This window comes from Hesperophylax consimilis, chromosome 22 (assembly GCF_061612785.1).
Source record: "Hesperophylax consimilis isolate HC1 chromosome 22, BYU_Hcon_1.0, whole genome shotgun sequence".
NCBI classification, from domain to species: domain Eukaryota; kingdom Metazoa; phylum Arthropoda; class Insecta; order Trichoptera; family Limnephilidae; genus Hesperophylax; species Hesperophylax consimilis.
The window spans coordinates 10,142,997-10,156,531 of NC_142857.1; the positions used below are offsets into that span (position 1 = coordinate 10,142,997).

General features: G+C 37.0%; 1 protein-coding gene across 2 annotated transcripts; it reads left to right on the forward strand.

Moving 5' to 3' along the window:
* Window positions 1-3,758: 3,758 nt before the first annotated feature.
* On the forward strand, window positions 3,759-12,269 carry fest (wurstfest). Of its 2 annotated transcripts, none has more exons than XM_089645141.1 (8): window positions 3,759-3,834; window positions 4,707-4,888; window positions 6,172-6,254; window positions 7,425-7,595; window positions 9,536-9,679; window positions 10,178-10,318; window positions 11,313-11,435; window positions 12,167-12,269. In XM_089645141.1, exons 1-8 carry the CDS (start codon window positions 3,759-3,761, stop codon window positions 12,267-12,269), a joined length of 1,023 nt encoding a protein of 340 aa, XP_089501267.1. The 2 variants fall into 2 exon arrangements, with proteins under 2 accessions (XP_089501267.1, XP_089501268.1); XM_089645142.1 differs by having other exon boundaries at window positions 3,759-3,830; window positions 4,709-4,888.
* Window positions 12,270-13,535: the final 1,266 nt, after the last annotated feature.

Here is a 13,535-nt window from a genome sequence, read left to right on the forward strand (position 1 = left end):
TTGGAACACATATTAATCCACCATTGATAATATATAGTGACGAAATGCGAAAATGTTATGATTTTTATAAACACGTGTTCCGACATCGTGATAATACTTTCCTCTTTTCTAGATTAACAGGAAACCTATCTATTCATTCGTCTAGTTAATAGAATTGTAATCACGTTTCTTAATAATAATTAATTTAAAAAGATTCTTAATAAATGGCAATACTCATTTTTCTCCATTTCTCATTTTTCATATCTGTTGATATCAGTCGTAGATGATCATATTACAAGGAGAACTTGTATGAAATATACTATGTCTATTTCTCAGTTGGGTCTTTTCTCCAGCTCCACACGTATGAAGTTGAAGATGGTTCGAGAAAGGAAAAAAACCAAACGTCCAAACATTCCAGTGTATCTTGGGTTTGAGAGTTTTCAATATTCCCGAACCTTATGTTATAGTCCCCTCTTTCGATGGTAACCCCAAAAGTCTAATAAATAGTCCAGCAGTCCCAGCACAGTCTGAAGTTTTCCTCTTGAATTTTTGACCAGGGCACCCTGGCTAAGTGTGATGAAAAATGATAACCACTCCGCTAATTGATCATGCATCTAAAGGAGAGTTCTTCAATACCCTCATGAAGCGAAACTTGGTTAAGAAGATATTTTTTTAAAGATGCATAAAAGACTGCGTTCATTTAATATACATATCAAAAGTAAAAAAAATACAATAAAACTTTACTTCAATAGTTCTCAAGCCTAAAACATTAAAACAAGTATGACATGAATTGAGAGTCTCTTTAAATCTTCAATTTTATGTTGAAGAAGCAAGAGAGATGTTGTTTAGCAGCCCTCCCCGACTGTAGACTTTGGTAGTTTGTCTAGATAAAGATTGAGGCCTCAATGAATTAACCTACTACCTTTGTCGGTGGTAACCCCATTAGTCCAGTAGTCCAGCAGTCCCAGCACGGCCTGAAGTCGCTCTGCCGTCCAACAAGGAGTTCCAGTGATAGCCCTTGAATTCTTGACCGCTGCTCATTGACAGGCCACATCTGATGACAACCATTTTGGCACCTAAAGGAGACTTCTTTAATTCCCCCACCAACGTATGTAAAGTGAAACTTCGTTAGAGTTTTAATACAACCAGAAGTGTAGATACATGACTGTCATCTGTTGATGTCTGGACATGATAATTTGAGTTTTGGAGATAAAGATTAAGTCCTTCTACCTCTGTCGATGGTGACCCCAGTAGCCCAGTAGTCCAACAGTCCCAGCACCGCCTGAAGTATTCCTCTGCCGTCCAACAACGAGTTCCAGCGATGGCCCTTGAATTCTTGGCTGCGGCACCCTGGCTATAGACAGGCTAAGTGTGATGACAACCATTCCGCATACCGACCGAGCAGCTACCGGGCTTGCGAGCCACATCGACAACAGGGGCTTTCAAATATTTTACCGGTCTGAAAAATGTTTCAATTTAACCAGAGTTAGTTGTATTTCAATTCAAGTTCGCGAAATCCTTCGTTTCTACCGATAAACCTTTGGGGAACGTTGTGCGACAGAAAAGGAGGATTGCGGACGGGGGAAAAAAAAAGCGAAATTGAAGTTGTCAAAATATTTGAGTACCGCACAAGAGTACCAACTGCTCCCAACCGTCTGGAGCCAGTGAGACTATTGTACCCCAATTAGAGTATGTTATAAGACTGAAGGTAGTGCGATGGACATGGGGAAGAGGAAGGTGAGGAATTACCTGCCTATTCAGATCTAGTCACCAAAAACAGCTGAATCCATTTCAAGTCATGTTTCGATTCTGAATTATGGTCTTTCACCAATTTAAATGAATAAATGATGAAATAACACACACACAAAATTTTACTTGCGCACGCCGTGTCTTGAAACCGCGACCTCTGATTTGTAGTGTGACTGTAGCTAAGGATTATTTGTTACCACAAAACCATGTAAGCCGTCAATTCCTGGGCGATATTATCAACCCGATTTAAAATTTATATTATTTATAGTATCTAGGAGATGATAAAATTTATTATTTGTATCCTAGTTATCATTGGTCCTCGTCCCCTCATTTGGATCCCCTGACCATCCTCACAGGGCTCAGTATCCACAATATATTATTCTATCACCGCCATTGTTCGCCGACAGCCGCTAAATGTTATTCAGTGGCTGAATAATTACAATTAAAAGTGTCACCGCTGATATGGGCTGAGAAAATCCCGCGCCGCAAACACCACGCCGAGAAGCGATCGGGCGAAAATGAATTTAAAACATTCACAAAGCTAAGAACGAATAATAATATTATAGTACCTACCCAATGAGGAAGATGACATTGTATAAAATATAATATTATTATATATTGGGTAGGTACTTACTTACTTCCAACAATATTAGGTAGGTAGGTACCCACACGGTTTATTCCTTAATTTGAATTTTAGGAATACATATTATATTGTGTCAGGCAACATTGAATAATTATTTGGCGGTTTATTTTAGTGACATTCACATTTATTAGAATTGTTTTGATTCATTATGAATTTCGATGGATTATGAAGTATTTATATAGTGTTAGATAGTATTTTATGAGTTTGTTTCTGAGAAAGAGGTGTTGTATTACACAGATTATTGAAGAATTTTGTTTTATAGTTGCAATTTTTCATGTGATACCTTATAAGAGTACCCTGTCTCTATAGCCTAAAGCCCGGGAAACTATGCCACCATCCGATTTGGGCAGCTTTGTGAGGCGTGTTAAGGAAAATGCTGTTGGAAGGGATTTATTAATGCGATTCTCGAAGAGGTAAGGATTATATGAAGGAGCTGAATTCTCGTTCCTTACAAGCCTTACAAACTACTTACACAAACCGATACGAAAAAACGACCCGCTCTCGTGAAGACAACATCAACTGTGAACGGGTGTTGCGCTCGTGTCCGTCGATTTCGACACACGTGCACCGGTGCACCAGAGATCAATGCTGCTAGCTTAGAGCAGGCTCCATTAAAATACCTGTAGAACAGATTCAGCATGCTTTCATTACGTCTGCGGATTAGAGATGGTGATCGGTCTGTTAACAATTGATTGTCAATCAGACGGACGGCCCTCCTTTGCGTAGAATCAAATGGGTTTATCAAATAATGTGGGGCTCCAGCCCGGAGGTGGCTCCCAAATGCATTGGTTGGGCGTACTTGAGATTTATATAGAGTTAGCAGCTGGTATCTTTTTAAAGAATCTGCTAGTTCTATACAAGATACGGTTAGGAAGATAGATTAGGAAGGAAAGATCATATTTTCGATTATGTATTACTGCATTACGATGTTTCATATCTGTCAGCAAATAAATAATGTTCTTTTATTTGTACATTGAAATTTCGAGCAGGTAGGTACCGTCTGAATTTTGCAATTTGTAAATATCTCGAATTTATTCAATTCTTGGTAAAAAATTATTGAAAATAGAACGTTTACAGATGTTAAAAAAAAAACAATTGATAGGTTATCTAAATTTGGTAAATTAATTTGTAGTTGGAGAATATTTTGGGATTTATCTTCTAACGTGTGATATTATTATGTAAGTTAAGCAATATTTTATTAATATATTAATTGCGTGTTTATTTAATGTAATTAGATCAAAGCTCTAATCAAATAAACTGTTCGAGAAATTGTCTTCAGAAGATAATATAAAAAATAATTGGAAGTCATTCAAAGTTATATTTATAAATTGTTTTGTCGTAAAATTATAGTATTTTTTATCCTATTGACTTGATTATATTACAGAAAATGGCTAATGCAGAATTACATCAACATAGAAGTGTGCCGAGGAGTCTTTATACGGCCCATTATTATGCACAGGTACTCATATTTGATTTGTTAATTTTGGAGGCGGATATATATATATACCTCTGTCATAGGTAACCGTAAGTGACTTAACAGGGGTGCCTGGGTCCATGAGGAGGGGTGGGGTTTGTCCAGGACTCGATGACGAATGCGTCTGCCCACAGCATCGGCCAGATCGGGAGAGGCCTGATCCTTCATCCTTTGATCTCTCCAGCCGAACTCTCTCAACCCATCGCCTTGTACTGCAGTGAGAGAGATAGATTCATGCGTCCATCACTCCTTGTCCATCGTCCACACTCCACACTGCCCCCATATTCCTACCCACCCCTTATACATTTTTTTCCTTCACAGCACTCAAATATACCTTCCACCCAGCATTCTAAAAAATGACAAAGGCCCAGAAGGAAATTATTTTTTTTTAGGTCCTGCTGTGTGGGGTTAATCGAAAAAAATTAATGAATTAGTTTCGTTTTTAATTGAAATATTATTTGCATTTTAGGTTTCATTCTTAAAAAGTTTTTTATTGGAATTTTATGTAATGTATTATTAAAATTCTAATAGAAGTTTCATATAATCAGACACCCTGAATTATAGATAGGTACCTACCGCTAGGTGGATATATATATATATCAACCATAGATATATGGCTCATATATGAACACCTTATACCTATGTACCATTCAGTTATAGCTATAACTAATGACTTTCCATAAAACGTCTTCGCATCGTCCGTTGTCATATGAATCCAAACGATCTTCGAGAAAGTATTCTTTGGTGAAACTTTATTGTTTGATCTCGATCGGCTACAGACTGTGAGATTTTTCTCGGAATGGTCGTGGATGGTCCAAAGAAGAATTAAGTCAAACTAGCAACTAACTTTTATATTATTTTAGGATAAGCAAAATGTGGACACCTTTCGCAACAACACCATGTTCCTGGAGGGCGGACTGGGAAGAGGGGAGGCCTATCGCCATGCGGCCTGGCAGCATCTGAGGAGAGGTCCTTCTCAGAGATACGGTCCCTGCTACCCTGGGGACGATATTGGACATGCTGATACCTGGAGGGATCTTGAAGTGAGTTACAACTTGCTACTTGGTGGTACATATCCTGGTCAGTGGCTGAGTTGCCATGTAGCAGTGTGTTAATTCCTCGGCTAGCTAAGTCCTCCATCACGACACAAGCAACATTTTTATTCTTGTCTATTGTCATCTGTAAAGGATGTGAAAAGAGTAATACTTATTGACAAGATAAGGGTTTTTCTGCCATGGCGTGGATTATCTTTTGCTACCTCGAGGTCCTTGCCACCTAGAAGAACACAAGAATTGGATAGACTCTGTTAAAATAAATTTAAATCCTTTGCAGCATTCTTGTCTAATGGTTTGTTTTAGGATATCTGTGTTGAATCTCTCTCCACTGATGCAAAATATGTCGATATCGGAAGATATTTGGTTTAGGAGCAATATACTCCTACACATCTACATGCAGGTTGGTCACACCAGATAGGAAGATATATAGCACAATCCTTGCCGGCATTATCTGTCTCAGATAATCATTGTGAATGTAACATTTTCAGTTGTAGATACCTTTGCCATATCAAACTTTTTAAGTTAAATGAAAAAACAAACTTTATAATACACCACTTTTCTTTTGAATTAATAAATTACAGCCAACCAGGTTTAGCTTATTTCAAGCTTGGCATGGTTTCTCCTTTTCTACCTCGAGGTCCCATATTAACTGTTAGTTAATATAATAGCCCTGATGAAGCTAGACATAAGCGAAACCTGGTTGGCTGTCATTTACAAATTCAATATAAAAGTGGTGTACTACAAAGCGTTTTTTTTCGTTTAATATATGTCACCAACCTTCATTAAAAAAAAAACTTTTTGACAATTTTTTTCCTTAAATCGCCTCTCTAGATTTCCTAATTTATTTTCTATTTCAATCATAGTAATAAATTATCTATGATTGAGGAAAAACTCTTGGACTGGAGATAACGACTGAGTAGCTTATCTTTTTAACTATTTTAGATGCAAATAATGGTTTGATTCCAAATAGCAGTGAATATCTATAACGGCTTCGTGAGGTTAATTAACATTACGCAATATGTAAGGAATCAATAAATGAATAATTTATACACTAAACTAACAAAATGTTTAGTGTGTTTTCTTCATAAAAATATTTTTCTTTGCGTTGCACTAAAGATTCAAATTGCAAACAAATTACTGCTCGTACATAACCTTGTTTAGAACTAAACATCACGAGTTTACAATATAAATTCTGCATTTAATGTAAAGTTGTCAAGTCTGCAAGCCTATGAGTTATGCCTTAATTATGTTGTATTTAATAATAATTGCAGATATCCAATGTCGGCAGCGGCGCGTACAACGCCTCAGTAACTCCGCACGGGACCATCTGCTTGCGGCTGCGAGAGGCCGTCAAGTGAGTCTCTACTTTATTTCCTATCTCAACTATTATCATAGCTCTTATTTATTATCGTAGCTATTTTTATTAACTATTGCTGCTTCCAATATTCAATCATCTGCCCACTAGTGTGTGCAGAATAATATAGACACAAGTTCGTTGAGAGTAAGTAAGTAGTTAAGAATAGTTGAGTACTCTAGACTAGACCTCTAGAGGAAGTAGCCAATAAAGTGTCATTCTCAAGGCTTTGGTGGGTTACGATCTGTGGCGATTTTACGGTTTGGAAAACTTTTGTATTAAAAGTTTAACGATCTAATTTCGAATGAGAAATAAAAATTGCATTTGAGAGTCATAATTATGATCACCTTTTAACAAAGTCCAATGATTTGATTTTGATTTCTAAGGCTAAACCAAACTATACTGCCGTCAAAAAAAAGGATCTAGGAATTTGCAATAGTCACATTCGAGACCTTTCACCTATTATAGTAAAAAGTACAGCAGAATGTATATTTTCCGAATTTCTAGCTCCAGTTTTACTAGTTACAAGAACACCGTTCAACAAAGTGGTCACAAACATGGATATTTCAGAGAATTTGAACAATTCAACAAAATTTTGAAGTTGATTTTCAAGTTCTCTGCATGTTATATACAAGTTCCGTCATTATATCATTACTGGCCAGTAGTTTCGCAAAACTGAAATAATGACAGAAATTAAATTGAACCTTCACAGAACTTGAACATCAACTTTGAATACAGAACAATTCATCATATTTCAAAGTTAATTTAATAGTGTTATGTGAAAGTCCCATTCAAGTTTTGTCTTTATTTTAGTTTTGCGAAACTACTCGCCAATAATGATATAATAACAGACCTTTGATGAAACCTTTACAAAACTAGATAATTAGCTTTAAAAAGTAATGATTTGTCAAATTCTGTGAAATAACTGGCCCTAAATGTCGTAGGCGAGATTAACATGAGAATTTGTCAAATTACAAAAAAGTTGCAATTTTAGTTTTATACCACTGAAAAGATCCATTCAAAACCATTTTTCTGAACAATTGAATAATTTTTCATAATATTTTCTCTTTCAATGAGACATTCGAAATCCTGTCACGCATGGAGGTTGATTAACAATAATTATCAAAGGGATAGCTGGGCAAAAAAAAAAAATTAATGAAAATATTTCAGGGTGGACATGACCATTGACGGCGCAATCCGCGTCCTCAATCCCAAGAACAACATAACCCTAGGCCTGTCCATGTCCGGTGCAGCCTCCGCCCTCATCCACCCCATAGGCAGGGTGTACCACTATGGGTCCAGGGTAGAGATACAGGCCAGACACCCCCAGGGACACAATAAGTAAGATTTGTCGTCCTTACTAACTCAACACCACTTCCTCGACACCAAGAACAACGTAACCTTCGGCCTGTTCATGATTTTCGGTGCATCCTCCGTCTTTATCCACCCTATAGGCAAGGTGTACCACTAAGGGTCCAGGGTGGAGATAAAGGTCACACCCAAAATCTCCAGGGACATCATGAGTAAGCTCGTTGTATTCAGAATCTGTACACTCAGATTATCCACACAATACCCGATAAGGATAAAACGATGCCAAGTATCCACATGTTTAGCTCCTAGATAAATGACGTTATCGAAAGCCTATTCAAGTTTAATGCAACCTACGCCCTTATAAATATGGATATGTATAACCCAGATAGGTAAGTCTAGACCATGCCTGACAGTAAGGGTAAATTATTTTAGTACATAGCTGAAATTTAATTTATCTTCATATTTAACTCTGCATTAGTGTAGATAGGTACCGATACACTATGTGAGGCGGACGTGTTTTAACCGCTCCGGTTTGTTTGATCCTTTCAGAAGGTTTCCCTTGCTAAGAGATCGCTGAAAATTGTTCAGCATCCGTGTTTTATATAGTGCTTACCTTCTTATTTCACGAAATGTGCGTAACTTCTACCGTTTAGCCGGAATTTGCAATTATTATAGCATTTTAAACCGATTAATTTTTAAAAGTGAAGCTAGAACGAAGATTTCTCAATGCAGTCGAAGATTTTATACCTGACTCAAGTGTCAAGTGGTGTTGGGAATTACGGGACCTTTTCAACCGAGGATGTCTGCATGGAGGACAGATAAGCCATATTTTGTTTAAAGTTTTTGTCTTTGTTTTTATTTTCTGTTTTTGTTTATGTATTTTGTTACAGATGACACTCATAAACTTCACTTTGACTTTGGTTCAAGATTTTGCTTATGATAGCCTGCGATAAGCGAGCCCTAAGGGTCTGAGACAGAGGTGTGAAATCGTCGGATCACGACAATAGAAAGAATGTATTGGAGCCAGGAAGGAGTCTGAAAGGGTCGAGAGGATGCACTAGGTGGCATGAAAGGCTGGGAGGTGACTGGAGAGACTAAGGTAAACTAGGATGAGGTGATTTTGCACAGCGGTGCTGCCAAGGTCTGTTATCTATGTGAGGATATTGTGTCGGCGCTCTTTATTGGCAGCAGACACATGTCAGCGCTATATTAGCGGCGGACACATGCCTGAACGGATGACGAGCCTCGTGCTGGCACAGTTGGTGGACGGGGTAGTCTCTCTCCCTGCAGCAGCTGGTACAGTTCCTTCGCTACCTAGGACTCTTGCAGCAGAGTCTCCATCTTCTGTCTTCGTCGAGCGTCACAGCGGTGCTGCCAAGGTTTGTTGTCTATGTGAGGATGTTGTGTCAGCGCTCTTTATTGGCAGCAGATACATGTCAGCGCTATATTGGCGGCAGACACATGCCTGAACGGATGACGAACCTCGTGCTGGCACAGTTGGTCTAAATAACAAATGTAGATCCTAGGAAATAAATTGTACAGCGCCCTTGAGGTGATTTTTCACAAAAACGGCGCTATACAAATTATCCAATTATTATTATTATTATTATTATTATTATTGTAAGGCCATAATTGGGGAAAGTTTCAGGAAAGGAAGAATAGTGAACCATGAAGTTTTGAAAAGAGACCAATGTTGTTGTTGACGGGAAACACAAAAGCTGACAAATGAATAAAAAGTACTTCATCGCAGAGGCAGTTCGTTGATGTGGTTGACCTCTTCCAGATAATGTATTTTTGAAACTGTTAAAGAATGTTAAGTACGATTTGGGGCGGTGGGCGGGGATTTCAAGTCATTTCCTCACCTAAGTGAAAAGACAAAGACAAGACCCTCATTCGGGTGGACATCTAAAATATAGATTTAATAAGTGCCAACAGCGAAAACAAGTACACTTTGGTTGTATTGTTTGCAGGTACGCCAAGATGTGGTACAAGGGAGTCTCCTTCACCACTGAGCAGTCTGCCGCTGTCTTCCTCGTGGATGCTGCGGGAACCAGGACTACTACTGACATCTTCCTAGATATGAGCCAGGATTTCACACTCAACATATTTTACTAGTAACATATCCTACAAAACCTTTAATACTTTTTTAGAGTACAAAAATAAAATGATACTAACTGTTAACATCAGAGTTATCCGTTCAAAAGTTTTTCGTTCTTCGGAACATAATCATTTTTTTACAATAATTATCATTCATCTATGGCTGAGAGTTGTCTTTTTGATTATTCTTAAATTTGACATCGTATGTATTTTAATTATACGATTTTAATAATTATTATTTATATATTTTTCCCTACATCAATTGTCTGTCTTCGTTAAGTTTAACAATTGTTGAAATCTGGAAATGCATAGTTCCGTTTGTGTGTTTCAAGTTACATCAAGATATTATTTTGCCGTTGAGGATAGATGGAAGATAAAATGACGCAATTATTCGTACTCTTCAACTTTAATATCTACAATAAATAATTCATACTCTTGTTTTAGCATTGCTAACGTGATTTTAATTGGATATCCAACTTTATTGCCCGATAATAAACGTATTGCAATGCCTACAGTGAATCTCGTCACGGGCAATCCTGCATTGAAGAGGCCGTGTCAATATTACAGAAGGCGCAGTACTGGCTCACCGGGGATGGGACGGATAATTGGATCATCAACAGCGTTAGGATCAGTCAAACTGCTGATGGGCTAGTCAGGTAGGTAACTCCAAATTTCTGTAGCCGGACTATTTTACTAATCATCACGACAAAGATAATGGACCGTCAAAAAAGTCGATCTTGGCACACACTTCTTGCTTTATTATATTGACACATCGTCCCATACATATTCTTCCGTTATTCTGACTCTTGACATGACCCTACTCAAGTGGTTCATTTGATCATGCCATGTCTTGATCGGGCGTCCCCGACGTCCTTTACCATTCACATTGAAGTCATATTTTTTCATTACTTTCCTTTCTTGCTTCATTTGCTCTAACGCCTAAAACCATCAAAGCGACCTTTTTTCAAAGCGATATTTTTGATTATGCTACATTTGCTTAGCATTCTTTGTGAATTTCCACATTTCTCACGCGATCATACATGGTGTTACCACACTAACGTCTCAAGATCTCATTTCTACAGCATTCAGTGTACTTCCATCCTCTCTCTGCCAGTTTGATGCCTCACTGCTATACATAAAGGTAGGTCGCAGCACTCCATTATGGACTGCTAGCTTCGCTTCTTTAGATTTTTATCGAAGCACCAACCGCGTTCGAACTTCCTTTAATGGAGTTTCCTGCGTTTACACTTCTTTCAATATCTATATCTATTTCATTCTCGTAAACATACTTCCCAAATACACAAACTCATCGATTTGCACCAAGTATTCATCAGTCACAACCACATTGCACACTGTTTTTGTAGGTACTCTCTTTCAAATGCCATGACCTTAAACCTCTTTACATTCATCATTAACTTATTCTCCATGTATACTTCGTTAATCCTAAAAACGAGAGACTGTCAATTTTCCATACTGCTCAGACATCAGCACCGCATCATCAGCATACTTTGGCACAACAGGCAAGATACTTTCAGATTGCTCAATTTCACGCCCAAGACCATCTCCTTCAATAATTCTTGCAAAGCGGGAAAATATTGTAATCTCATAATTCAGTCGAATAATATAAAGTCAACTATGATTTTTTTGCAGAATCCACAGAAACAACAATAAATACCAGTTGAGAACAAGTCCAACATTTGGTTCTGCCTCCATAACCAGCCCATTCCTCCATTGCACCGCTTCCCTCGGGCAGACCCAACATCTCTTCGTCAGGTAAACAAACAATAATCCCTCCCGTATCTGGTGATAGCCCACTCTCACTTTGATTGTTCTTTTCTCACTAACGTCTGTAAATATTTCACCAAAATCTTGACAGAAGACGTCCATATTAGTTCTATTTGATTCGGAAACAGCCACATTGGCAGAAACAGCCACGTCGTTGAAAAGAGAATCAGATTTTGTGAAGCGCGTCGATTTTTAATTTTTTTGTGTCATCTCAGCGACTATGGGACTTTCTATTACATGAAATAGTTTATACAGAGCGGTAGACCAAACCTTGGGCTTTTACTAGGTGACCGTGTGCGCAGCGATTATGAGATTTTTAACACCAAACTTCTTGGGAATAGTAATTTACCTTTATGAACAGATTATTTTCTGTCATGATTATCGCCTTTATCTACTTATTAACAAGTGCTGAAGATGTTTCTTTTTACATAAAAAAATAATAGTTTCTTTCGTAAATTGTGAATATGGGTTCTAAAAGTACATATTTATTTTACCTGCGACAGACAATTAAAAATCTCCGAATTTTATTTTGTTGTTAGATCGCTAATTTCCGGCGAAGTGATGTGGTGAGATTCGTTTAGATCCAGGGAAAAAAATATTTTGAACAAATATGGGATTTTTTCATAAATTTTATGGATTTTTTTCTCTTTTTTTTTTTAACTACGATGAATTTCCAATAAGATTACGAACCGCCACTGATTATAATTGTGTTGTTTCAGGCGAGGCGAGCGCAGAATGCATTTTGACGGAAGCGCCTTCATAGTGCGCAACGCCGGGCACTCGGCAGGTTTCGACTACAAGAACCAGCTTAAAGTCTATTGAAGGACTAGAGCACTCCCTTTCCTGGCCCGGACAATGATATCATTATAATTTTGAAAGATGGGATTACTTCCTTTGCAAGTAAATATTACAAGTTCGAAATGGACTTCTGCATGTGCTATAAAAATGTTATAAATGTCAGTATATTTAACGTATTAGATTTTTTAACAAGGGTAAGTAACATAATAAAAATGTATAATTAGAAAAACTTTTTGACGTGAGTCAGCAATTCTTTCCTAAATAGGATGTTTTAGGAATAGAAGAACTCCCATACAGGATATTCCGTGTTATCCAGAATACACGTTTTATCTGGATTACAGGGGCATCCCTTATTGAAAATAATACTTCTGTACCTTTTGGTCCTGAAATATCCGTTTCACCTTAATAATTATGTAAAGAGTGTGTATGCATTTTATATCAATTCATTTTAGCTGTAATAGTTTTGCTATTATATTCTGCATTATATCTGTCAATTGGCCAGGTCAGGTTACTATTACAAATAATGTGCTATTATCCTTATTGTATTATTATTTTATTTTTTATTTTAACGAAGTGTGATTGTCAGTATTTAATTTTCCCCACCATAACAGTGCTATTTGAGTTTATTTTTTATTTTAATGTTTAGCTTAGTTGATTTAATAATTGAATGGTAAATTTTAATAAATTGAACACAACTTTTGTCACCCTTTTTGTGTTTCATTTTCCCCAGAAATTGACATTTTATTCTGTTTCCGATAATTATAATAATAAATATATTTTAAAAATGTAAAACTTTGACGTGTTGCCGACGAATTTCTCTTATTAATTATTGTTGAAATCTATTCGTCGAAAGAATCAATGATTCGATTTCAACAATAATAAAAACCATACAAGGACGGGTTGTTTCGGAGAATCTGAATAATTCATCAAATTTCAACGTTCATTTTCGGGTTCTGTGAAAGATTTTTTCAAGTTCTGTTTTTATTTCAGTTTTGTTAAGTAACTAGCCTACAATAATATAAAAACAGAACTTGAATAAGTCTTTCACATAACCCGAAAATGAACGTTGAAATTTGATGAATTGTTCAAATTCTCCGAAACAACCCGTCCTTAGATTACGGTTGTAACACCAGTGAGTAGGTACAGCATAATGAAGATGCCAAAATAATATTGTACCAACATACACATATGTGATAATTTAATAAAATATTTAACCCTTATAGTCAGAAATGAGCTTGAAACTATTGGAAAATGTTACTGGTCCCCAAAAACTGTGCTGGACTGGCTACG